This window comes from Nyctereutes procyonoides, unplaced genomic scaffold (genome assembly GCF_905146905.1).
Source record: "Nyctereutes procyonoides isolate TBG_1078 unplaced genomic scaffold, NYPRO_anot_genome, whole genome shotgun sequence".
NCBI classification, from domain to species: domain Eukaryota; kingdom Metazoa; phylum Chordata; class Mammalia; order Carnivora; family Canidae; genus Nyctereutes; species Nyctereutes procyonoides.
In genome coordinates this window covers 6,369,456-6,396,475 of record NW_026575146.1, presented here as the reverse complement: position 1 = coordinate 6,396,475, position 27,020 = coordinate 6,369,456, and the positions used below count along the sequence as shown (strand labels likewise).

General features: G+C 37.3%; 1 protein-coding gene across 3 annotated transcripts in view; it reads right to left on the bottom strand.

Annotated features, from left to right (window-relative positions):
- The window catches only part of TAB2 (TGF-beta activated kinase 1 (MAP3K7) binding protein 2), a 91,282-nt gene that overhangs the window by 28,111 nt on the left and 36,151 nt on the right, over positions 1-27,020 (bottom strand). For all 3 annotated transcript variants that reach the window (XM_055310099.1, XM_055310101.1, XM_055310100.1), the window contains 2 exons: positions 20,625-20,815; positions 8,194-9,694 (listed from right to left, as the gene is read on the bottom strand). In XM_055310099.1, coding sequence (XP_055166074.1) covers positions 8,194-9,694; positions 20,625-20,726 — 1,603 coding nt within the window. In that variant the 5' untranslated portion in view covers positions 20,727-20,815. The remainder of the gene's footprint in view (positions 1-8,193; positions 9,695-20,624; positions 20,816-27,020) is intronic.

The window sequence follows — 27,020 nt, the reverse complement described above, 5'->3', positions numbered from 1 at the left end:
AAATGTCCACAAAAAAAGTGTGCATGAATGTTTACAGCATTATTCATAATATGTATATGTATTCATATTATTATTCATTATAGCCAAAAGATGGAAACAACCAAATGTCCACCAACTGATGAGTGAACAAAAATGTAGTATATACCTATACAATAGCACATTATTTGGCTATAAAAAAGAATTAAATACTAACACACACTACAACATGGATGAACTTCTAAAACATTATGCTAGGTGAAAAAAGCCAGTCACAAAAGACTATTATGTAATTCCATTTATATGAAGTGTCCAGAATATGAAAACCTAGAGACAGAAAAGTAGATGAGTGCTTGGCTTAGGGCTAAGGGTGGGGATGTAATGGGATAGGCAGGTAATGGCTAAAGAGTATGGAGTTTCTTTCTGAGGTGATAAAAATGCTTATGTTGGTTGTGGTTATGGTGACTTGTATGTGGCTATACCAAAAATCACTGTAAATAAGTGAATTTCATGGATTAACTCTATTTTAATAAAGCTATTAAAATTAACTAACCTGGGATGCCTGGGTGGCTCAGCGGTTGAGCATGAGCCTTTGGCTCATGGTATGGTCCCAGAGTCTGGGACTGAGTCTCACATCAGGCTCCCTGCGAGGAGCCTGCTTCTCCCTCTGCTTATGTCTCTACCTCTATGTGTCTCTCATGAATAAATAAATAAAATAAAAAATAACCTGTTTTAAAAAGTTAGAAGAATGAAATAGATTTGTGCATGCTGAAATGCAATGATCTTAAGAGGTTAAGCAAAAACTGTGTAGTCGCACTCTAAAATGTTTTTTATATATACTGTAGGGTATGTGTAGATTATAAAATTCTGCATAGGTGTATTTATGTATACCCATATATGGATACTGTGTGCATGTGATTATGAAGACAAGGAGGATAAAAACAGCTAACAGAGGTTACTTCTGAGAGTTAAGTGGTGGGAGGGCTGGTGGGATGTTATAGGCAGGAGTTGAAAGGAGACACATTTTCATTCTATCTTCCTTGTTGGGAAGGAGTTGAAATTTCTTTTATCATATGCGTATGTTACTTGCCTAATACTTTTTAAAGACATCAGTTTAATATAGGAAATAACTTGCTGGGAGGCAGAGCTGTACACAAGTGGAGTGTGCTACCTCGGGAGGCAGCTTGTTTCTCTCAAGATATGTAAGCATGTACAGAATGGATTTATACTTACTAGGAATCTTGTTAGATAGGCAAGTGGACTGGGTAAGCTTGGTTGTAGAATTTGAGATGACTTTTAAAGTCTCTTCCAACCCTGAGATTTATTTCAAATTAAAAAAGGTAGTCTGGAGACGGGGAAGAACCTATGAAAATTCTGAAGTACAGGTTTGATGTTAGTTAAGATTAATTTTGATGTAATTATTTAACATAATTTCAGGGACGCCTGAGTGGCTCAGTGGTTGAACGTCTGCCTCTGGCCCAGGGCGTGATCCAGGAATCTGGGATCGAGTCCCACGTCGGGCTCCTTACAGGGAGCCTGCTTCTCTCTCTCTCTCTCTCTCTTTCTCTCTCTCTCTCTCTCTCTCTCTGTCTCTCATGAATAAACAAATAAAATCTTTATTAAAAAAAAAACATAATTTCAAAGTCAACATAGTAAGTCAACATTGTAAAAAAAGGCATTTCCAATCAGCAGATGTATAAAGGCAAAACGCAAATTTAAAAATTTGAACTGAAGTTATATTTCCTCTTGAACATTTAGCCCTCTTAATTTTTGTCATGATTAAGCATTTTCAAAAATAAATTTATTTATCTATCTATCTATCTATCAGAGAGAGAGAGAGAGAGAGAGAGAGAGAGAGAGAGAGCGCACAGTGAGCACGAGCAGGGAGAGGGAGAAGCAGGCTCCCTGATGAGCAGGAGCCCAACATGGGGCTTGATCCCAGGACTCTGGGATCATGACCTGAGCAAAAAGGCAGATGCTTAATTGAGCCATCCAGGTGTCCCAGTGTCCCATGATTAAACATTTTTATTAAATCTTGTTAAATAGAAAGATGTTGTGATTGAGACATATTAGAAAAAAAAAAAAGACTAGGAATGAGAAATACAAAGTTCAAGAAGCTAATTTTCATCTTGTTATTTTTCTTATTTTTCTATTTTAGGTTCAAAGTCAAGAGTACTGCTTTAACAATTTGATAGTATCATAAATATAACTGGAAAACAAGTGTTGAGGTATCATTAAAAATGTTTATGACCTTACATATGTAATTTTTAACACTGTAGAGTACCATTTAGACCAATACCACGATGGATTTTTGTAGAAATAACAAAGAAGAAGAAATCATTTTGACAGCAGTGGTAGTCTGGTAAAAGCCTCTGGCATAGAAAGCAGGCCCTTTCCCTGCGCCTTGCCATGAAAACTGGTTTGAATGAGTGAAACATTTGTTCTCCATATTCATAGGAGTTGCCAATGTTACTAAAAGCATACTTCTATGAATGGGAGAGGACACCAGAAAGTCTCAGAATACAGTGAATGATCAGGTATTTACTGGCACTTTCAGAAGTTAGACAGAGTCAGGTACTATGACTCAAGGGGAAAATGAGGCTATTTGGCCACACAATAACCTTACTAATGAGAATTTTGAGTTCAATGTTTGTTCTTAGCAGGTAAAGAAGAGTGAGTCTTCTTCATATCCATAAAGTTTGAAATGGAATTTCTCTCTAACCTGAATTTTTCTCTTCTACTGGGCACTCATTTGTGTCTCTGATTCCTGTGGTAGTTTAAAGGCTCAAGTGTAATTTATTTCCTTTTGCAGTGGTGGTTGGAGCCTTGGTGATGAAATGAGCAGGTTCGGGGTAGAAGTTTCAATTTATTTTTTTCTTCTGCTCATTCTATAGCAGAGGGCATATCAAACAATGTATCTTTTATAAACATACATTCTCATTTTTGAAATGTTTTGTTGTAGATCTAAAATGTTAGATGGAATACAAATGAAAAATATGCAGTTTGTTTACTTACGTATGTTCCCTCCTCAATCTGAGAAAAATATTTTCCTATGACTCTAGTACCTGGCTCAACTTCTTTTCCTATTCTGAAATAGTATGTTCCAGGAGCTTTAGAAAGATCAATTTCACTGCAGGAAGCAGGCAGATTTCTTTTCTCTTTATTACCCACACTACATAAATCAAGAGTTCACAAAAGATTCTTGCTTAAAAATCAGTATTGGGGCACCTGGGTGGCTCAGTGGTTGAGCGTCTGCCTTCGGCTTAGGTTGTGATCTTGGGAGTCCTGGAATCAAGTCCCACATTGGGCTCCCTGCAGGAAATCTGTTTCTCCTTCTGCCTATGTCACTGCCTCTCTTGTGTCTCATGAATAAATTAAAAAAATCTTTTTTAAAAAAATCAGTATTATTTGGGTCACCATATGTATAAACTACAGGGCATCACATACGTGTAAGTTAACATCATATAAGACAGAATTTTAGAAAAGAAAAATCCTTTGATTTTAATAGAACCAAGTCAAAGAAATACTAGATCAAGACTTTGTCACTGGATGATACATAAATCTGGGTCAACAGCAGTTCCATACTAAACAGAAGGAAACAAGATGAAAGGTTGCAGAACAGTACCTACCCCAAAACAGTGTGTGCGGAGACAGATAATACAAGGATACACAGCCACACGGATGTTAAGAAATTCCACAGGTATGTAGATATGCCTAAAGAAAGTGAGTATGGTTGTTTAAGCTGTCTGAAGGCTATTAGTGAAGAGAAGTAATTTGAGTGGCAGATTCTAAGGAACTCTGCTATTTGCTATTTGGGTAGGCTTCAAACTCTCAAACCAGAGGCTTCACTCATCAGAAACTTAAATTTTTTTTAAATTTAAATTTAAAAATTTTTAAAGATTTTATTTATTTATTCATGAGAGACACACAAAGAGAGGCAGAGATGTAGGCAGACAGAGAAGCAGGCTCCCTGTGAGGAGCTCAATGCAGAACTCGATCTCAGGATCCCAGGATCATGCCCTGAGCCAAAGGTAGGCACTCAACATTGAGCCACCCAGGCATCCTAATTTTTAATTTTTAAAGATTTTATTTATCTATTCGAGAGAGAGCGAGAGCACACAAGCAGGGGGGAAGAGCAGAGGCAGAGGGAGAAGCAGGCTCCTAGCAGGGCAGGGAGCCCAACATGGTGCTCAATTCCAGGCTTCTGGGATTATGACCTGACTCAGAAGCAGATTCTCAATGGACTGGGCCATCCAGGTGCCCTTCAGCAACTTTTTTCAACGTTTAGGTGCCTTTAGAAGGTGCTCCCTGTATCTTCTCAGGGTATTACTTTATTTTTCAAGTTCTTTTTCTAATTATATCTGTATGTTGTGATTTCTTTCCTTTTGGCTGCTTGTTTTTGTTTTACTTATTTTTACTGAATGATCTTTTAGCTTCACATTTCTTAAATAGGGGCACATGTGAACCACACAATGATGTACCAGGGGTTATGTGAAGCTACAATACAAAGTTGAAGCATCTTTCCAGAGGGTTTATTTTGAAAATGTGCAAAGATGTTCAAGTGCTGTGATTAAGACTGTGGGCTCCACTGTCAACTCCCTAGGTTAGAATCTTTCACTCTGCTACTTGTCCTTTGACAAGGTACTTACCCAGTCTCTTCCTAAGTATGTACTGTATTTTATTATTTTACTTATGTAAGAGAGAGAAAGAGAGAGAGACAGAGAGACAGAGACAGAGAAAGGGCAAGCGAGCAGGAAGAGGGGCAAAGGGAGAAGACAATCCTAACAGGTTCCATGCTCAGTGCAGAACCCCACATAGGGCTCCATCTCACGAGCCTGAGATTATGACCTGAGTTGAAATTAAGAGTTGGATGCTTAACTGAGGTGGCCCCTGTTCCTAAATATTTTAATCTGAAAATAGGAATAATACTGGTGTCTACTTTATAGTTGGTTGTGAGAAATAAATGGGCATTCAGAAAATTGCCTAGCACACAGTAAGCTTCCGGTAAGTATTACTTATTATGTATCTTAATATTAGATTTTTTCCCCCTCTCAGCAAATATAAGCAAGGATGGAAAGACAGGAAGCGCTGGGGTGGGGAGTAACATAGGAAGTCCTGAGATAATCTCACAGAAAAAAACGTCATTTGAGTAAGGATCTGAAGGGAGTTAACTGTGGTTTCTGGGAGAAGAGAATTTCAGACAGAAAGAATAGCAAGTACTAAGGTCCTAAGGCATGTCTTCCATGTTTAAGGAATAGCAAGAAGGCCAGTAGGGCTGGAACAGAGTGACTGAAGTGGTAAGTAGAAGGCAAAGAGATGAGGGATGTGCAATAGATCATGTAAGGCTTCACAGCTTTTACTGTGAATGAAACAGCCATCATATGCAAAAGAGTGATATAATCTGACTTATGTTTTTTAACAAAGTGTCTCTCTGGCTGCTGAGTTGAAAGAAGACCATAAGGAAGAAAGAGTGAAAGCATGTAAGCTACTGCAATATCCACTTGAGAGATGACATTAGCTCAGACCAGAGTGGTGACAATAGGGTGGTATGAAGAGGGAGAACTCTTGATATGCCTTGAAGGTTAGAATTGATAGATTTTATTCTCAAATTAGATGTGAAATCTGAAAGAAAGAAGGAGTCAAGGGTGTTTGTGAAGTTTCTGAGTTAAGTTGCCATTAACTGAGGTGGGAGGACTGATTATAGAAAAGTAAGCTGGGAGGAATGTCAGAAAGTATTTCAGATATAGAAAATTTGAGATGCCTAGTAAACATTCAAATAGAGATGTTAAATAACCAGTTAAATAAACTGCCTTGAAATTTGGGGACTAAGTTCAGATTAGAGTTAAAATTCGGGAATCATAAGCACATAATATTTTTAAAAAAGGTTTTATTTATTTATTTAGAGGGAGAGCACACACGTGGGAGAATGGGGGTGGGAGGGGCAGAGGGAGAGAGAATCTCTATGCAGATTGTGCGGAGTGCAGAGCCTGAGGTGGGGTTTGATCCCACAACCCTGAGATCATGACCTGAGCAGAAATCAAGAGCTGGATGCTTAACCGAGCCACCCAGGCATTCCAGCACTAGCACATAATATTTAGAGTCATGAGGCTGAATGAGATCACCTAGGGAATGATACAGACGGAAAAAAGGCTGAGATTAAGCTTTGAGGCTTTGATCTCATTTCTTTGAGAAGTGGAAGGATAAAGAGATGAGAGATGAGGGACGGAGAACCAGCTAAGAATAAAAAGAGAGATGGAAATTCTAGAGTAGTATCCTAAAAGTCAAAAGAACAAAATATTTCACAGTAAAAAGGGTGCTTGACTGGTAAATGCTGCTGATACATATATCAAGGAAGATGAGGGCTAAAAGGAGACTGTGGATGTTTTTTTTTTTTTTTTTAAATTTTTATTTACTTATGATAGGCACACAGTGAGAGAAGGAGAGAGGCAAAGACACAGGCAGAGGGAGAAGCAGGTTCCATGCACCGGGAGCCCGATGTGGGATTCGATCCCTGATCTCCAGGATCGTGCCCTGGGCCAAAGGCAGGCTCTAAACCGCTGCGCCACCCAGGGATCCCGAGACTGTGGATTTTGTAACAATCCTGTCACTCATGACCTTGACAAATGCAATTCTGGGTGACTACAGTGGGTAAAATCCTGACTGGAGCAGATTCAGAAGAGAATGAGAGAAACTGGAGCTAGCAAGTTTAAGCAATACTGTTTATTCATATTCCAGTTAAATGTGACTATGTCTCTTTCAATAGAAAATTCCCCACATCAAGTTATCTTCATATAATAATTTACCCTCTATTTAAGAAACAGCAACTATCTAAATACAGGAAATCTGTTATTTTGATGGAAGGAGAATAGGAGAAGAGGACTTTGGGAGAAGAACAGGAATTAAATATCAGTGAAATGAATAATGGTATATTAAAATTTATGTACTAAAGTGAAACAAAAAGGTTTCCAATTTCATCAGAGATATATGGAAAACAAACAAGTTTTAGCACAATTTCTAGAGCAATCAGAATTACCCATGGACACACATGCAGACCTAAGCTTCACCTTCTAACTGAGCAAGTTTGGGATGAGCCCTGGGCATCCTTCTTTGAAAGCCCTATAGATGTTTATAAAATCTGAAAGAACCAAAGCCCAGCTTAAGTTGAGAATCACAAGAATATAATAGTTTAAAACATAAAATAAGCCCAAGCAATCAGGCTCCTCTGAGAAACTCAGCAGATAAATTCATTCTTTTTAGAAATTTTTAAAAGGACAAGGGATACTAGAGGTAGTATTAGGGTGCATGTTGCGAGGGGGTGATAATTTAGTATTTTCCACCTACATACTTGCAAAAACTCACTGGATATGCAAAGATGACTACAATATGTTGTTGCTCTAAAGGACTCCCAGCTAATCTACAAGCCTGCATCAAAACTCAAGAAAACAAACACTTAACCTCTACTTTCTTATCTGAATGAGTTTAATGGTTTCCTCCTGAAGATTAAGTAACTTAAGTGACCAAGTAAAATATATATGACAGAAATGATCACTACCTGAATTAGTGCAGATAGAACTTAGTATTATGCCAATATCAACTAGTCTATTTCAGAAAGGGATAATCAAGTCAGATAGATTCATGTTTTTATCCACAATTCCAAATAAAAAGAAAGGCTGAATTAACTGATGTTTGAGGGAGGATGAAAGAACCAATTATCAAGAACGGAATTAAAAACTCTCTTAGATGTAATTATTCTAGGACTTGTAGGAAGTTAGATTTTGATATTAAATAAGACTAACAATGTCGTATCAGAAAAATGAAAATAGCTAAATAGAGAATTTGCCTGGTTAAACAAGGCCACTAGTCTCTTACTAAGATGTGTTTTTATGAATTTTTATTTGCAGAAATTTGAAAGAACAAGTCAATATCACCACCAAGAAGAGTTAACTGAAAAGAAAGTGTTAAAACATTAAGAAAGTAGACAAACCAGAGTGGATTATTCTGAAGATGTAATAAACCTATACTCCAAACTTTAAGTTACAGGATAGTAAAATTGAAATTCAAAATTTATCTGCATATTCTCAGAGGTTTTAAAAATAGTATGATTTGGGGCAACACTTAAAAGATGAAATAATAATGGGGATAGCCATTTCTACAGTGAAACCAAACGTACACCAAAAAGCCCGGCATGGAACGTGACCCCACCTTCAGTATTATTACCTTGAGTGTAGGCAGCATCATCAGATCCCATACTCAACTTCCGTGCTTCATTTATTCTATCCACATGTGCTAAAGTAGGGTCCGTGAGGTGCTGAATGTTCTCTGTTTCTACATAATGATCAGGATGGTTTAGAAGATTTGTAAGTTCAAAGGTAGGGGATACCACCCCTGGAGAAACTGCAGGGGGTTTATTAGGAGAAACTGTAATTTTGAAAGTATATTTTGTATTGGGTTGAGTGACCACCACTCGAGGAGAAGTTGCAGAGTTATTGCCTATTGCTCGACTTTTGGGAGGGTGGTGATGAATAAAGGCAGGGCCCATGCTCACTTGCCCAGACATATTCCTGGAGGCAGAAGATGCTCCAGAGTTTGTGGATATGAAGAGGGTGGGCTGATTCCGCATGATCTGTTCATCTCCTGGGGCAGTATTAGCTGAAATATAGACCTTGGGTTGACTACGGGACATCACCTCATCAGTATTTGGGGGGCTGGCAGCTATGTAAACAGTGGGTTGATTTCTATTTAAGGTCTGGCTGTTGACTGAAGAGGAACTGCTGGAGGTTCGAGGTCCAGAAGAACGCAATTTTGAAGAGCTGTTTCTTTGTGGGGGTTCAAGTTTGATTTCAATCTGGTTTTTTCGAGGTCCTGTTGAAATATTTTGAATGTTATATTGGCTATGGGCAGAAGATTGTGAGCTACCAGATGAATGAATTGTTGGTGGTTGTGGAGTAGTAGGTGAACTGATGGGCATGTAGACATGAGAGGTCTGGTGGCCTTGCTGATTTGGCTGCTGGGCTGAGGTATGTGACATAGGACTAGATGCAGGATAAGGAGTCCAGGGACCAGGTTGTGAAGGTTGATAAACTTGTTGAGGGTTCAGAGGATTAAACTGAGATACCCAGCCAGAATGCTGCTGCGCCTGTCGAGTTGTACCACTAGGAGTTGTAATGTAAGGCCTAATATAGATAGAATTTCCCTGTGGACTGTTAAGTACAGGTGGAGGTACACCATGTATGTGCAAAGAAGTAGGAGTATTACGACCAGTCTGGATATTTGGGGCTAAAGTTACCATAATGGGATTAAATCTGGGAGTTTGTTGAGAAAGGTTAGATGTTCCTTTGCTTCCTAAGTAAAATCCAAGATGTGGTGCTGAATTTGAAGCACCAGATGTACTAGACATTCCAAAAACATTAAAGCCTTGAGGAACTTGAGCTGGTGCTGTCTGTGGCTCCTGCTGAAAGAGTTCATTATTGGACTGACCACCTTGAAGTTGTCCATCACTAATGCTGTGCGTTAGAGTCCTGCTTCCATTCATTCTATTTCCTTCTCTTCCATGGTGGTAAACATTCTGTGACTGCAAGTCCAAGTTGAGAGAAGTCATGTGATTTCGTAGGCCAGAAATTCCAGAGTCATCCGAGAAATTCAAGTCTCCTTCACCATAAAGATACCTTGTACTCTCCTGAGAGAGAACAGCACAGCAGGCATCCAGGTTATTATTATTCTATAAAACAAAATAAACATAGCTTGATGTTAATCACCAGAAGGTAACGCTTATATTCTCATCACTACTAAAATATTACATGATTAACAAGTGATTAGTTAATACAATTCTAACACACATATTTGAATCTTTTTATTTGAGAAGAACTATTTTTTGTGTAAATACCTGAATTACAAATCCTCACTACAAATGTAATTGGAAAAGCTTTCTAAAAAGCAATAGCTGACAGCAAACCAAATCACTGTTCTGTTTTAGGAGCTATTTTACAGTAAAATGGATTCATGCAAATATAGTAAAATCATAACCTAATGAAAAACATGATTTGAATAATGAACAAAACATAACCATTCAAGTAATATATTCCTTAGCATATAATACCATTTAATTAAATATTCTGCACATTCAAGTGCTATATGAATTGTTTTAAACTTATGACCTTTTAAAAAATTATATATGTTGGTTGGTGCCTGGGTGGCTCAGTCGGTTAAGCATCTGACTCTTGATTTCCACTTAGATCATAATCTCAGGATTGTGAGACTAGGCCCTGTGTTGGGCTCCATGCTCAGCATGGCATCTGCTTAGGATTCTCTCTCCCTCTCCTTGCTCATGCTCGCACTCTGTAAATAAATAAAATCTTAAAAAATTATATATGTAGTATTTAAATATAAAAAGTCCTAAAATACACAACAAAGTCATTTCAATTCTGTATATGCTTCCTCTTAATTTGTGTAAAAAAAAAACTTCCATATATATATATACATATATATATATATATGAAATATAGACTCAAGGTAGCACCTAGAACAACTGAGCTCATATCTCTTCCTTAAACAGCACCATATAAATCTATTCCACAGAAATGAAAACAAAAAACAGCAACAGATTATTTCTAAATAACCCTCAAGAGACTGATCAATCACTACTCATAAAATATTTACTGGACACCTAAAATATGCACTGTACTCTGAGATTGTGGAAGACTCAATAACATATAAAACCAAAATTTTCCCTAGAAGAATTCTGCAACTCAATTTAGAGACAAACCATGGGATTTATGAAAAGGTAACATTATTAAAACATGATGTGCCAAATAATAAGTGGTCTTTAAGTTCAACAGAGTTAGTACTGTAGACTACTATACAAAGGCATAGTCTGATGGGCTTCATATTCATATATAGTAGTATATGCAGGACTTGGCTAGGAAAAAAAGAATTCCTGGTAAAGGGAATGGGATGAGTAAAGACAGACATAAATGTGATAATAAGTAAAAGCATATTCTAAACAAGCTAACTGGAACAGACTTAGTTGGAATTAAAGGTTTGTATAGGAGATTTTGTGGAACAAATTTTAAGAAAAGTAGATTGGGATTAAATGCAGGCATACCTCATTTTATTGCACTTTGCAGATACTGTGTTTTTTACAAATTGAAAGTTTGTGGCAACCTGGCATTAAGTGAATTTATTGGCACCGTATTTCTAATAGCATTTGCTCACTTCAAGTCTCTGTGTCACATTAGAATATTTCAAACCTTTTCATTACTATTATATTTCTTATGGCAATCCATGATCCAGTGATTTTTTTTTAAAGATTTACTTATTTATATCACAGAGAAAGAGAGAACATGTGCATGAGCGCAGGGGGGGGGGTGAGGGGGGGGCCACAGAGGGAGAGAGAGAGAGATAATCTCAAGCAGTCTCTGTGCTGAGCCCAGAGCCTGACCTGAGGCTTGATCCCATGAACCCCGTATCACAAGCTGAGCTGAGACCGAGAGTCAGATGCTCAACTGACTGAGCTACTAGGCGTCCAATCCAGTGATCTTTGATGTTATTACTCTAATTGTTTTGGGGTGCTATGATCCACACCCATATAAGACAGTGAACTTCACTGATAAATGCGTGTGTTCTGACTATTCTGACTGCTGGCTGTTTCCCCATCTCCTTCCCTCTCCTTAGACTTCCCTATTCCCTTTGACAACAATACTGAAATTATGCTAATGAATAATAACAACCCTACAATGGCTTCTAAGTGTTCAAGTGAAAGGAAGAGCTGCATGTATCTCAACTTTCAAAAGCTACAACTGATTAAACTTAGTGAGGCATGTCAAAAGCCAGGGAGGTCAGAAGCTAGGTGTCTTGTGCCAAAGAGCCAGGTTGTAAATGCAAAGGAAAAGTTCTTGAAGGAAATTAAAAGTGCTACTCCAGTGAACATAGTAATGATAAGAAAGCAAAACTGTCTTATTGCTGATATAAGAAAGTTTTAGTGGTCTGGATAGGAGATCAAACCAGTTTCACCATTCCCTTGAGGCAAAGTGTAATCCAGAGCAAGGCTCTAATCTCTCTTCAATTCTGTGAAGGCTGAGAGAGGTGAGGAAGCTGAAGAAAAGTCTAAAGCTAGCAGAGGTTGGTGTATGAGGTTTAAGGAAAGAAGCCATCTCTACAATATCGAGTACAAGGTGAAGCAATGAGTGCTGATGTAGAAGCTGCAGCAAGTTATCTAGCTAAGATAATTAATAAAAGTGGCTACACTAAACAACAAATTTTCAGTGTAGATGAAACAGCCTTATATTGGAAGAAGATTCCATCTAGGACTTTCATAACTATAGAGGAAAAGCCAATGCCTGGCTTCAGAGCTTCAAAGGACAGGCTGACTCTGCTGTTAGAGGCTAATGCAGCTGAAGACTTTAAGTTGAAGCCAATGCTCGTTTATGAGTCTGAAAATCATAGGGCCTTTAACAATTATGGTAAATCTGTTTTTGCTCTATAAAGGGAACAACAAAGGTTGGATAACAGCACATCTGTTTACAACATGATTGCTGAATATTTTAAGTCCATTGTTGAGACCTACCGAACAGAAAAAAGATTCCTTTCAAAATGTTACTTAACTGACAATTCACCTGGTCACCCAAGAGCTTGATGGAGATGTATAGAGAGTTATCTTGTTTTCATGTCTGCTAACATAATATCCATTCTACAGCCCATGGATCAAGGAGTGATTTAGACTTCCAAGTCTTTTTATTTAAGAAATATATTTTGTAAGGGTATAGCTGCCATAGTCAGTGATTCCTCTGATAGATCCAGGCAAAGTAAACTGAAAACCATGAGAACATTTGATTCACAGGAAGAGGTCAAAATAGCAACATTAAGAGAAGTGAGGAAGAAGCTGATTCTAACACTCATGAATGACTTTGAAGGGTTCAAGACTTCAGAGGAGGAAGTAACTGCAGATATGGTGGAAACAGCAAGAGAACTAGAAGTGGAGCCTGAAGATATGACTGATTTGTGTAATCTCATGATAAAACTTTAACAAAGAGGAATTACTTCTCATGAATGGAAAAGAAAAAGTGGTCTTTTTGAGATATAATCTACTGCTGGTGATCATGCTGGGAAGATTGTTGAAATGACAATAAAGGATTTAGAATATTACATAAACTTAGTTGAGAAAGCAGGGGCAGGATCTGACTGATTTCCATTTAGAAAGAAGTTCTCCTGTGGGTAAAATGCCATCAAATAGCCTTGGATGCTACAGAGAAATCATTTGTGCAAGAGTCAGCTGATGTGGCAAACTTCACTGTTGTCTTAATTTAAGAAACTGCCGCAGCCACCCCAACCTTCAGCAACCACCACCCTATCAGTCACCAGCCATCAACAACATGGAGGCAAGACCCTTGCAGTAAAAAGTTATAGCTCAATGAAAGCTCAGATAATGGTGCATTTTTTAGCAATGAAGTATTTTTTAAGGTTTTTATTTACTCATTTGAGAGGGAGAAAGAGAAAGCACCAGTGGGGAAAGGGGCTGAGCAGGAACTCTACAAGGGGCTAGATCCCAGGATCATGAGATTATGACCTGAGCCAAAGGCAGCCACTTAACCAACTGAATCATGAAGGAGCCCCACTAAAGCATTTTTAAATTAAGGTATGTTCACTGTCTTTTTAGATATAATGCTATTGCACTATCAACAGACAAAATAGTATACATTTTTATATGCACTGGGAAAACAAAAAATTCACTTGACTTGCTTTGTTATGATATTCACTTTATTGTGGTGGTTTGGAACCAAACCCACAATATTTCCAAGGTATGCCTATAATTGAGGATTTTGAAAAATGAGTCACACTAAAGTCTGGACTCTGAGATAGGCAACAGGGAGAACCACTGAACAAAAATGAATGAACTGAGAAGTAAAGACAAAGGGTTATTTTGGGAAAGTAGTCTGTTGATACTCAAGATGAACAGGAAAAGGAAAACCTCTTGACAAGACTATCATTGGAAGACACGAAAATAATGACTGTTGATAGTGGACACAAATTATGAGACTACAAATAAATATCAATACAATTTGGCTATAAGAGAGATTTTGGGATGCCTGGATGGCTCAGCAGTTGAGCGTCTGTCTTTGTCTCAGGTCCTGATCCCATGATCTGGGATCAAGTCTCGCATTGGGCTCCTTGCTGGGAGCCTACTTCTCCCTCTGCCTATGTCTCTGCCTCTCTCTCTCTCTCTCTCTCTGTCTCTCTCATGAATAAATAAATAAAATCTTTAAAAAAAAGAAAAGAGAGAAAGAGACTTCAAAGAGGGTTGGAAGATTAGGAGCTTGACAGAAAAAGGTCAGGTTTGGACATAAAAAATGAATAATCAAGTTAAAATGTCTACAGGTGGTTTGATAGGAGATAAAATCTTATTAAAGGAAATTGAACTTCCAAATGCATCTTGAAGTCTTGTTAAGAAGTATATTTCACAGTTTGAACGGGTAACGCAAAACAAAGTTAGTGAGCAAGGTTTGACTTTTTTCCCTCCCAAACTAACAGTTCAAATTTCTCATGCTATAAAAATTCTTTTACCCTATTCATAATTCTGAATTTAGTTTTTCAAATAAAATTTAAAAATTCACCACAATCTTTATCAGTTACTTCTAATTACAGTTAGATCTTATCTTTTGCCAAACCTTTTTGCTTTTGCTTCAAACGAACTTTATTGCTATTCTTAGTAAATTCCGTCTACTAAACCAAAGCTCACAAAGATCGTGTTCTTCTCCTCTCTGCCAACATCCTCAAATTAAAATGTGTATTGTCTGCTAAACCCAATCTCACGCTTCCTTTTTAAAAGTGGATACTCATATTTATAAAGTTCTCCTCCTTAATTCTCCTGAGCTCTCAAAAATCCCTTCAATTCTTTATAAAATCTGATGATTTAATATATTCTAGTCCCAGCTATGCCAGTAACTCACATGTCCTTAGGTTATTCACCCTCTACAGATATCACTTTCTTATCAGCAAAACACTGATAAGTACTTACAGGGATTTTATAAAGCCACAATAGGATAAAAGAAAATGTACTTTTTATTAAAAAAAAATTAAACATATTCAAAAATAAAGAGTAAATATGACAAACTCACCTCTTCATCACTGATCTTTAACAATATTAATATATGGCAAATCTTTTCTCATCTAATGTATGTTCCCCAACTACTCCCCTCACCAAGCTAGATCAAGTCTCTGACATTTCGTTTTCATCTGTAAATACTTTAGTATGTTTCTCTTAAAAAAGGGACTTAAGTCACACTTAAAATATTCAATATTTAGTACATCTAATATCTAAACAGTGTTGAAATTCCATTTGTGTCATAAATGTCTTTTTAGTTAGTCTGAATGAGGATCTAAGGAAGGTCCACATATTTAATTTGGCTGATATGCCTTTTATTATTTCTAATATCCTCCTCCTCCTAAAAATTTTTGAGCCATTTGTTTGTTGAAAACTTGATAACTTGTGCAGTTGAATTTCCCATCTAGACCGGATGGATGCACTACGTGGGGTCAACATACGCTGTATTTCATTGGGAACTAGTAGTTGTAACTCTATGTGTAAGTAAGCAGGTTCACGTGTGAATTTTTGGCAAGTCTCTTTAATAGGGTCTGTTTCTTAATGCGTCACACAAGGAGACACAATAATGTCTGCCTGGCCTTTTGTGATCTTAAAGCTGACTGGCAGATTCTGATGTTATCAGCCTGATCCAGCTTGATTTCTAGCAGTTACTGATAATCACGTTTAGAATCTTTATTTCATTAGGGGTTGCAAAATGATGATATTGGTGATATCTCAATTATAAGATTCCTTCTTCATGTACTAGCTGCAATCCATCCTCAAAGAACTTGCTCTCTTCAACTACTTAGTACTCTTTGCACAGAAGAAACAACATAAATAAATTCCCTCTCTACTGGTTTTTAGAATGAATTGGTGTCCCTACCAACCTCTAAAAGTCCCTAAGACTTATTTTCAGTATCTTTAACATTTTGATGTGTATCAATTGATTATGATCATTATATCCTATCTTTAGGCTAGTGGGAATGACTTCAAGTTGGCTCATGTATACATGACATGAACCTAGGAGTCTTTCACAGCTTCTTTGTCTTCTGATATAACAAGTCCAAAATCCTCTTTTGAACACTTCCTATCCTAGACCTGGAATCACCTATTTCTCAAAGACACTCTGGTTATTTTTAGTGAGACTTCCTTTAAGTGTAACAAAAGGTGTGGGATGAGTTTCTAAAAGGTTGAAAATCATTGCTTTTTTTGTATATATGCAAATCTGCATTCTCTTCAAAGCTACAAAAGGTCTGACTCATTATTTCCAGTTCTTTAATTTTTCCCCAAGCTTCTTGCACAGACATGGAGATTACAGATAGGATCAAAATATCCCCTATGATCATTTTTCTAACTCTGATTCATTTGCTTCTTCAATTTACTGAGCTTCCATTAGGCAAGTAGAAAGGAATACAACTGCTGCAAAGGATCTCATAGTCTAGTAGAGGACATTAATATATTCACAAATAAATATAATACAGAATGACAGATGTTTTTTATTTTATTTTTAAAAGATTTTATTCATTTATTCATGAGAGACAGAGAGAAAGAGAGAGAGAGAGACAGAGAGAGAAGCAGGCTTCATGCAAGGAGCCCGGCGTGGGACTTGACCCCGGACTCCAGGATCACGCCCTGGGCCGAAGGCAGGGGCCAAACTACTGAGCCACCCAGGGATCCCCATGACAGTTGTTTTAATAAGAATATGGATATGGACTATTGGTGGAGGTCATCTGAAAAGCCTTCAACTAAGGTTATAGTACTTAAATACTAAGTCTTAGAAATACTGAGTAAACACTATTAATGCATTACGTTGAAAAGAAATAGCAAATTTTTAACTTGTAGATTCAACTGTCATTTTAAGAGAATTGAAAAATTCAGTTAAAAAAAGGAAAAAAATCAGTGTCAACTATGCAGTATTTTTACAGTATTCTAAGATTTAATTATCAAATAGAAAGGATATGAGTAGTTCCAAAAACAGGAATCTGAGCAGTAAATAAAGAAGCAAGCAGAGGATAGATACCTCCATTCTTCTTTTAAGAAGCAAGATGTTTAAGAGCATATACACAAAGGGCAGCATAGCATTCTTTGACGACTAATTTCTTCTATTTCCTATACCATGCTTTTTTCACCTAGAAAAGTTCTGAAGGAGTATTTTATAGGGAAGCTCTCTCGAGAGAAAGAAGAGAAGCCTACCCAACCGAGAAAGGGAGAGCAGCTCCCAAAAGAAAAGGCTGTCACCAAATAAAAGATGTTTACAAGTACATTCAGAGGTAGCTAAATTTACCTTTACAGTTTAAAAATATTTCCCCAGGTTTTGGAAGATGTGTTCCCAGAGGAGCTTTCCCATTCCTTTCTTTGAACATTTCTTGTTATAGCAGCTAAAACCCACATTACTTGAATGCCCAGAATGATTATCAACTCAATTTAAAAGAATGTGGTCTCATAGGTAATTTGTAAGCAAAACGGATTTCATTTTAGTTATCATCAGATGTTGGGAAGCATGCCTAAGGTGGTTTATCTTTGTAAAACCAGATAAACACTATGAAGGTGTTATTACCAGGTGCCCAAAAGAAATTCAAAATCATTTATTTTTTTTTTAGTAAAATTGAACACATGCTTATTAATTTAAAAAAATAGATAATTCGAGATCCCTGGGTGGCGCAGCGGTTTGGCGCCTGCCTTTGGCCCAGGGCGCGATCCTGGAGACCCGGGATCGAATCCCGCATCAGGCTCCCGGTGCATGGAGCCTGCTTCTCCCTCTGCCTGTGTCTCTGCCTCTCTCTCTCTCTCTCTGTGACTATCATAAATTAAAAAAATAAAAAAAAAATTAAAAAAAAAAGATAATTCATTTATATAGATCAAAACAATAGAGAAAGATTAATGTTGAGATGTCTCACTTCTACCTCTATCCCTATCTGGCCTGTTCCCTCTTGCTCACTATGGGTGGCTATTTTTATTAATTTTGTCTTTAATCTTTCTGGTATTTCTTTATGCAAATAGAGGCAGATATACACGCTTATATTTATTCTCCCATCCTCATTTATTTTTAAAAGATTTTATTTATTTATTTGACAGAGAGTGTGCTCAAGAGAGTGAGGGAGGGGCAGAGGGAAAGGGAGAAGCAGACTCCCTGCTGAGCAGGGAGCCTGTTGCTGAGGGGTTTGATCCCAGGACCTGAGCTGAAGGCAGACACATAACCGACCGAGCCACCCAGATGCCCCTCATCCTCATTTATACATACTATCCTGCGTTTTGTTTTAAATACACGGAAAAACCATACTGCAGCACTATTTTTTCTGAAAATATTTTAAATTCTACAAAATGCTCTATTACTCTCAGTTAAGGTTCTTTAAAATCTCTACAGCTGTGCTATGGGAGAGTATTCTGGATAGTTCCTTCATATCAAGCCTTATAACATTTTATTGAAGGACCTATATTATTTTTCTATTTTTCAGTTACTCACTAAACTCTCTCAATCTAGTATTAATTTATTATAAAAGTCTACTTGAAAAGTTAGAAAGAAGTACCTGTGTTCTAGGGGGAAACACCTTCCCCCCCACTATCTCTGTTCCTCCCCATACTTTAACTTCTGACTCCACTCTTTTTTTTTTTACTTTTCATTTTTTATTTTACATACTGTATCAACTAATGTGGACTGATTAATTCACCAAATATTTATTATAGGTCTACTACTATTATTACTGTTATTAGTAACGACTGCTAACATTTATTGAGCACTCATCACGAATCAAGGATCCTGCCAGTTATTTTACCTGCATTTACCTATATTTAATTCACTGTGAAGTTTTTTATTCCCACTATAGAGATGAGGAAAATGAGGGTCAGAGAGGTTAATTAAATTACTGCTAGTAACTGTTAAAGCTTGAATTCAAGTCTGTTTATCAAGAAAACCTATGCTACTTGTTACTTATTCCCCCCCATTTTTTTTTAAAGATATTATTTATTTATTCATGAGACACACACACACAGAGAGGCAGAGACACAGGCAGAAGAAGCAGGCTCCATGCAGGGAGCCTGATGTGGGACACAATCCCAGGTCTCCAGGATCATGCCCTGGGCTGAAGGCGGTGCTAAACCACTGAGCCACCTGGGCTGCCCTATTTCCCTCCAATTTAACTAAGGTCTGATTAACAAAAATTGTATATATTAGGCTGTACAATGTGATTTTTAAAAGGTATATACAATGTTATGATTTAATATATTTATACATTGTGAAATGATTATCACAATCAGGTTAATCAGTCATCTGCCACTTCACAGTACCCATCCCTCATCTCTGTATGTTTTTAGTGGTGGTGAGAACATTTAAGATCCACTCTTTGCAAATTTCAAGTACACAGTATGGTACCGTTAACTCAAAACATATGCTCTTAAACACTATACTCTAGAAAAAGCCAGGGATGTTCAGAGAATTCCAATTAGTTGACGATGTCTGCAGCACAGAATGTGAGGAGGAAGGATGAGGCAAGAGACCAAACTGCAGAAGGAGGCAGGATTCCAGATCACAGACCTAGTATGCCCTAGTCACAATATATGAACTTTACTCAAGGGTATGGAAAACAATCATGAGGTTTTTATGCAGGCAAATACATGACAATATCTGCATTTAGAAAGACACTTTGGCAGAAGTGATGATAGATTGAAGAACAAAACTGGACGAGACTAAGGGCAGGCAGAGCACTAAAATGTACATATAAAAGGTGATAAGGGCATGAAGAAAATGTAGTCACTTGGTGTCAAGTACAGACGTACTTGAGCCTTTAAAAATTTCATACAATTTCAAACTTTAAAAATAGTTTGTCGAGTAAATATATCTGAGCCCAAATTACTTTTTTATATCTCTATTTTTTTACAAGCTGAAAGATAGTTTGTGATAGAAAGATTTCTAATTTAATCAAATGAGAAGGTACAACTCTCACTAAATATTTGGAATTATGGATTTCTAAAATTGTACATATGAGAAAGATGTAAAAATTTATTAGATGGTTAGCAATATTAATTGGAAAACCTACAAGATTAAATTGAAAAATAAAAAAAAACATTTTCTTTTGAATTGGGACGTGAGGCATCGTTTAAGTCAAATTCCTTTGTTTTACAGACAAAGCAAACTAGAGTATAAAGGAGACATATTACTTGTCAGATCTGCTTGGAGTGCTCCTTTGGGATTAGAACCCATGTTTCCTGACTCTTTATTTAATGGTTTTCTCACTTTCATACGAAGATGTGGAATTGAAAAATGTTCTGGCAAACAGGTGGGGGAAAAGTGAAGCAAGATCATAGTAAGCATGGACCATGTACCAAAGCTTTCTATTGGGCACCCATGTAGTCCTCAACCCTCCTTTACAAGGTAGGTATGGTCTGTATGCCAGAGAGCTGAAATACCTTGTGAAAGGCCACCAGACTATCAGATACCAGAGTTCATTTCTTTTCATTATAGCACACTAATGCCAACAAGAAGATAAAAGTTTTCTTCCAATGTTTAAAAAAAAAAAAAAAAAAAAACAGCAACCCAGGTTTGTATGAATGAGTTCAGAAATCATTGCACACTGACCTGTAACATGCACCTGGATACAACAACTTCAGGTACTTCAGGGAATTTTTGTCGCAGGTCATGTAAAACCTGAAAATCAATTTGGTGGCTTCCTTGGGCCATTCGTATATTGCCTGATCAGGACTATTTGTACAGTAGGCAATTCTAGGCCTTAGTGGAAATAGTACTCATCTCTTCTGTCCAAGCATTTTCTGTGAAAGAAAGAAAAAAAATTTTAATGACAACTGATTAGAGAATGAATATTGTTGTGGGTTTAAAAATTTCAATACATAGGGTACTTGCTTTAGTACCTAACATTTATTTTTTTTTTAAGAATTTATTTATTTATTCATGAAAGACACAGAGAGAGAGGCAGAGACATAAGAAGAGGGAGAAGCAGGCTCCATGCAGAGAGCCCAATGTGGGACTCGATCCCGGGACTCCGGGATCACAACCTGAGCCAAAGGCAGACGCTCAACCACTGAGCCACCCAGGAGTCCCTAGTACCTAACATTTCATATAAGTTATCAAAATATTATTTAGTCCTATAATGCTCTCCATACAATAATTTTCAATTATAACTCTTACTGGCAAACTTTTAGACTGTCGAATTCCTATTTGTATGATTTAGGATGGCTGTTCCAAAAGGCATTTAAGAAATTACCATCAAGGATGTCTTCCCTCATTCTTCTAAAAGGAGAAAATGAATAACTTTACTGACATTTTTCTTAATAATCCTAGGACAGCCCCAGGTGAGTAATCTTATTTACTCTACTTAAATTTTTTTAAAGTTTGGATCCTGATAAAGTCTGGCTCTACAAATGACTTTGCATGCTTTGTCTAAAAATGACCTATAACCCAATGCACTTGATATCTTAATTTTCAGATATACCAATTCTTAAATGTGCAATGAATTCATACTCAGGGAATTAGTAGCAATTTACTTCCTGATGTTATTGTTGTTATAAAATCAGCATTTAAAAGATACTAATGTTAGAGCCTCAACCTCAAAGGTCCTGATTTAGTTGGTGGCAGAGCAGCCTGGGTACACAGATTTTTAAAACTTCCCCAAGTAATTCTCATGTGTGGCCAAAGTGGAGAACTATCTACCTAGTTTTTGTTCTTTTTTTTTTTTTTTTAAATTTTTATTTATTTATGATAGTCACACAGAGAGAGAGGGAGAGAGAGGCAGAGACACAGGCAGAGGGAGAAGCAGGCTCCATGCACCGGGAGCCCGACGTGGGATTCGATCCCGGGTCTCCAGGATCGCGCCCTGGGCCAAAGGCAGGCGCTAAACCGCTGCGCCACCCAGGGATCCCAGTTTTTGTTCTTAATGTAAACCATGTTTAGTATCGAAAGCCTCTTTGGGATAATAAATAGTATGTAAGTATATTAAACCTAAATAACATTATAATATTTAAATATCATGCTACTTGCTTAATCATTTCAGTTAATGATAAATTTAACAATAAGACAATCTTTTTAAGACAGACTTATCTGTAGTATTTCTTTTAATTTTGCTAACATAAGCTTAAAAAAACAAATTTGTAAACACCATGAATATAGGAATTAGATCTTTGTCCCTTTTTGTGTAACTAGCACTGTGTAGGCAGTGTTCAGTGGAGCAGTGGATATTAAAATATTTATTAAATTCAGTTATGGTAGAATCCTGAGTCCTCAACAGAAGTTCATTTAGATACCATTCACGGTAAATAAAGCCTTTTAGTTTATCATTATTTAATTAAACTCCTTAATTCTTTTGTCTCTGTGACTTTGGCTTAGTTACATCTCAGAGGTAAAAGTGACAATGGGGTATAGAAGAGAGAAGTACTGAAAATTAGTAAAGGATACTTAAAAATTACTTAAGATGTGAACGAGCTACAGCACTGCTCAACTTGAGAAAGCTACCCTTGACTTCATTTCAGCGATGGGCTCATTTCTCGGCCCCTTCCCTCCTCTGGGCTAAAACTACTTGACAGGGATGTTTATACTTAAGTATCTTCCTTTCCTCCCTACTAATCTCTCTTAAACCCAATCAGGCTTTCACAGTTTTTCTCCACTAAAACTATACTTATCAAAGCTGTCAGAAAACCTGAGGTTTTCTGACCTAAAGAGAGCATCCTCAGTGCCTGTCCAACCACAGCTTAGGACCCAGTCAGCCAATCCCTTTTTAAAGGGAGATTCACTTGGCTTCTGAGATTTATACTCTTCTGGTGTTTCTCCTACCCCTGGCAGCTCCCTCTCAGTTTTGTTAGACCTTCTTCCTTTTCTGGACATCTAAATATTGGTAGACAATGGAGTTCAGAACTAGTTTCTTTTCAACTACACCTACATTCCTCTGCAGGTAATTTCATCCCAATATACTGCCTTACACACAGGCTTTACAAATTTCTATCTGCAAGGCCAAGGGAGCGCTCTTCCTTGAGTTCCACACTAATATAGCCAGTTACCTGCCTGACAGCTCCTTTTGGACAACTAAAACTCACTTCAAACTTAGTATGTCCAAAATTAAACTCTTAATTCCCTCCGCCATCCAAACCAATGCTTCCGTAGTCTTTTTTCATCCCAGTAAATGGTGCCATCATTTATCCAGTTGATCTTTCTTTCATATCCCATTTCGAATCCAGCATCATGTCTCATTGGCTGTACCTATAATCTGATCACTTTCTCCCACCTCTGTTATTGTTCTCATCTGAGCTATCGCTGTAATTTACCTAGAGTGCCGCTGCAAAGGTCTCTCAACCGCTTTCCTCCTTGCCTTCACTTTCTGTTCCACACCTGCCCCTTACTCTACTGAGTGAAGTGATCTTTGTGTAAAGTAAATTTGGGCAAAATCCCCTGCTAAAAATCTTACAAGGCCCCTGGCTAAGTGCCACCCCTTTGGACTTCACTTCTACCACTCTCCAGGTTGTCTAAGCTCTAGTTGGTTCTAAAAAAGCCACTCTTTCCTCCTGTAGGGTTTTTGCATTTGCTGCTCCTTCTGCCTAAAACATTTTATACCCTCAGATACATGCGTGGCCTCCACTCTTACTTCATTAAGATCTCTGATCAAATGTCACTTTCACAGAAAGTTTCTTCGACCAATCTCTCTAAAATAATGCCCATCACATCCTCATACCTTGCTTTTCTTCATAGCAAGTCAGTACCTGATATGTATTTATTTATTACTTATCTATCTATTCCCAAAACATTAACTCCACAGGATCAAGAACTTTGAAGTTCACTGCCATACCCCAGGACCTAGGTCAAAGATGTAACATTTGTTGGATGAAACGAAGGTTTTATTGCATGGTTTCTTCATGTTACTTTGCTTCTAAAACACATTTCAAATGATCTAGATCTGGAAATTTTTACACCCTTTGAGAGACAGGCAAATACATTTTCGGTATAACTGAGGACATTTATTAGAGGATAATGAATCATGAATATAAATTCAGACTTATTTCCATTATTAAAAGACAAATTTCCAAGATTTTTTGAAAAACTCTTATCACACTTGCTTTTCTTACAAAGACCATCAAGTACACAAACAAGAAGATTGTTCAAACATACAACTGTATTTTAGGGATTATATTTCTCATAATGGCTGAGTAGCTCCTATTAGATCAACTCTCTCATAAACAACTTTAAACACCAGGCAAAGCATAAAAGCAACTACTTGAAGGCAGAAGGCATAAACAGCAATAGAAGGATGATAGGCAGGAGAAGTCGGGGGGAGTCAGTACTTAGAAGGTAACAAACAGCATGGAGTGATTTTCCATTTTTTTTAAAATGGCGTTTAGCCAGAGAGCAGGCCCCACATGGTTTGGATAGCTGAAACCTAGACAGAGAACCTACAGCCCTACTCAATTAGCCAAAGGTTAGACTTTGGCATAATCGCAACAGCTGAAAGCCTAGTAAGTAAATCCCAGAAAGAAAGAAAGGAGCACCAAATCCTATGTATAAATTCTGCACACATCTCTGATCCCAAATTACACATATGTGAGATTCCAAGCAACCTGGCCAATCTGTTAAATAACAGATTTCAGAGTTTGTAGCTAGAAGTTCAGCCAAGTTAACTGCCTACTAATGTAAGAAGCAAGCAAGCAAGCAAGCAAGGAAACCAACCAAACATCAATACTCACTACTGGAGGAACAAAATAGAATCCAGAGTCTCTACATGTCATTCAAAAGAAACATGTAAGAAATAGGAAAAACTGACCCATACTCAAGAGAGAAGGCAACGAAGAGAGACCAAGATGACCCAGAGGCTAGAATTACTAGCACATAAGGATTCTAAAGCAGCTACTTTATGCTGAAAGATGTGAGGGCAAATATGCTTGAATCTCAGTTAAAAAGAAAAAGAAAAAAACAAAAACAAAAAAAAAAACCACAAAAAACTATGTTAAAAAAGAGAGGAGAACCAAGTACAAGTTCAAAAAATGAAAAATAAAATGCCTGAGATAAAAAAGTCACTAGGTAGATTTAACCATATGTTGGAAATACTAGAATAGTTAGTGAACTTGAAGATAAAGCCATAGAAATTATTCCAATCAGAAATTTTTCCATGGAGGAAAAATTAATGACTGAGGGTGGGGAGGAAGAGAATGTCAGGGACCTGTGGGAAAATATCACAAAGTCTAAGGTACTTAAAACTGGAGAGCCAGAAGGATAGGGGACAGACAGTGAGATAGAAAATAACTATTTGAAGAAACAGTGGCTAAAAATTTCTTCAAGTTAGTAAAAGATAAATTTACAGATCATGAAGATCTTGATTACCTCCCCAGACACTCTGGTGGCTGCCACTGGTTGGGGGTCATCCCACACATAAGGCAGAAGATGGTGGCTGCAAAGATGACAAAACAGTTGCTAGAATCAATCAACTCTAGGCTCTCCAGATCAACTCAAGGCTCAAACTCCTCATGAAAAGTGAAAGTCCTTGCTGGGGCAGGAGCCGATGCTAAAGATGATCAGAACCAGTCACCCTCGCTAACAAATGCCCAGCCTTGAGGAAATCTGAAACAGTATTACACCCCAAGGCCAAAAATGGTGTCCGTCACTATAGTGGCGATACTACTGAATTGGGGCTCGGCATGTGGAAAAACTCTGCAGAGTATATATACACTGACTATCACTGATCCAGGGGATTCTAATATCACTAGAAGTACATTAGAACACACTGGTAAAAAGCAAAATGCTTAATAAAACCAGCCAGAGCTTGTTTTCAACAACAACAACAACAACAACAACAACAACACAAAAAAAAAAAAACAACACACAAAAACAAATAAAAAGATCTTACTCAAGAATATCAAAGCCTAAACAGGTTAGGCTCAAGCCCTCAAGAGGAAAAGCCCAGAAAAACCACACATAGGCCTAACTGTCCAACTGCTGAAAAGCAAAGAAAATGTTGAAAGCAGCAAAAGAAATGACAGAGGGAAACAATTCCAATGATGTCAACTTGTCATCAGAAATTATGGAGGCCAAAAGACAGTCAAATGACATTATGCATGTGCTGAAAGAAAAAACATCAACTCAAATTCTATATCCAGCAAGAGTAAACTTTTTTTTAAAAATGCTTTCTTTATTTTTATTTATTTATTCATGAGAGACAGGCAGAGAGAGAAACAGGCTCCATGCAGAAAGCCCGATATGGGACTCGATCTGGGGACTCCAGGATCACTTCCTGGGCAGAAGGCAAATGCTTAACCGCTAAGCCACCCAGGCATCCCAAGCAGTGAGAGTAATCTCTAAGGACAAGGCAAGATAAGTGTTTTTAATGTAGCCTTTGTGGTGAGTAAATAAGTTTTACAACTAAATTCATTATTGAAACAAACAATAGGTGGGATTTAATTTCAAAAGGAAAACCATGCGATATAACTTAATCTGGAAAATTATTTCTAATAATAAATGGAAACATATTTTCTATAACTGAGATGCAGCATGACTGATCTTTGGAGAATATAATCATACTTTCTAGAAATGTTTCTAGCATTTGATACAAAGTGTTGGCACATGAACTGTCACCGCCTCAAGTGATCTGAGAGGATTAATTTCTTAAGGTTTCTAAATAGTAGAATAGATACAATACTACAGAATCTAACAGTAAATATACTGGAAAGCCTTATAAAAATGTGCCTTATTTTTTCCTTTCTTAAAGATTATGTAAACAATTTGTTTCTGACCTCTCAACAATTATCGTGTCGGTGCAGAGTACTAAGTACAGAAAAACAGCTCACCGACACCTTAAGCTATGATAGTTAGCAAGTCTTCATGTTCACCATCATTTGTCATAGTGATTTTTTCCAGGACTGTAAGTATGTAACACAGCTAATTTTTTAAACTGTACCCACAAGAAGAGAGACTATGGTCCTCGATGAAAAAAACAACAAAGAGAAAAGCAACAGGACTTATAGGTCTGATTCATTTATGAGGCAA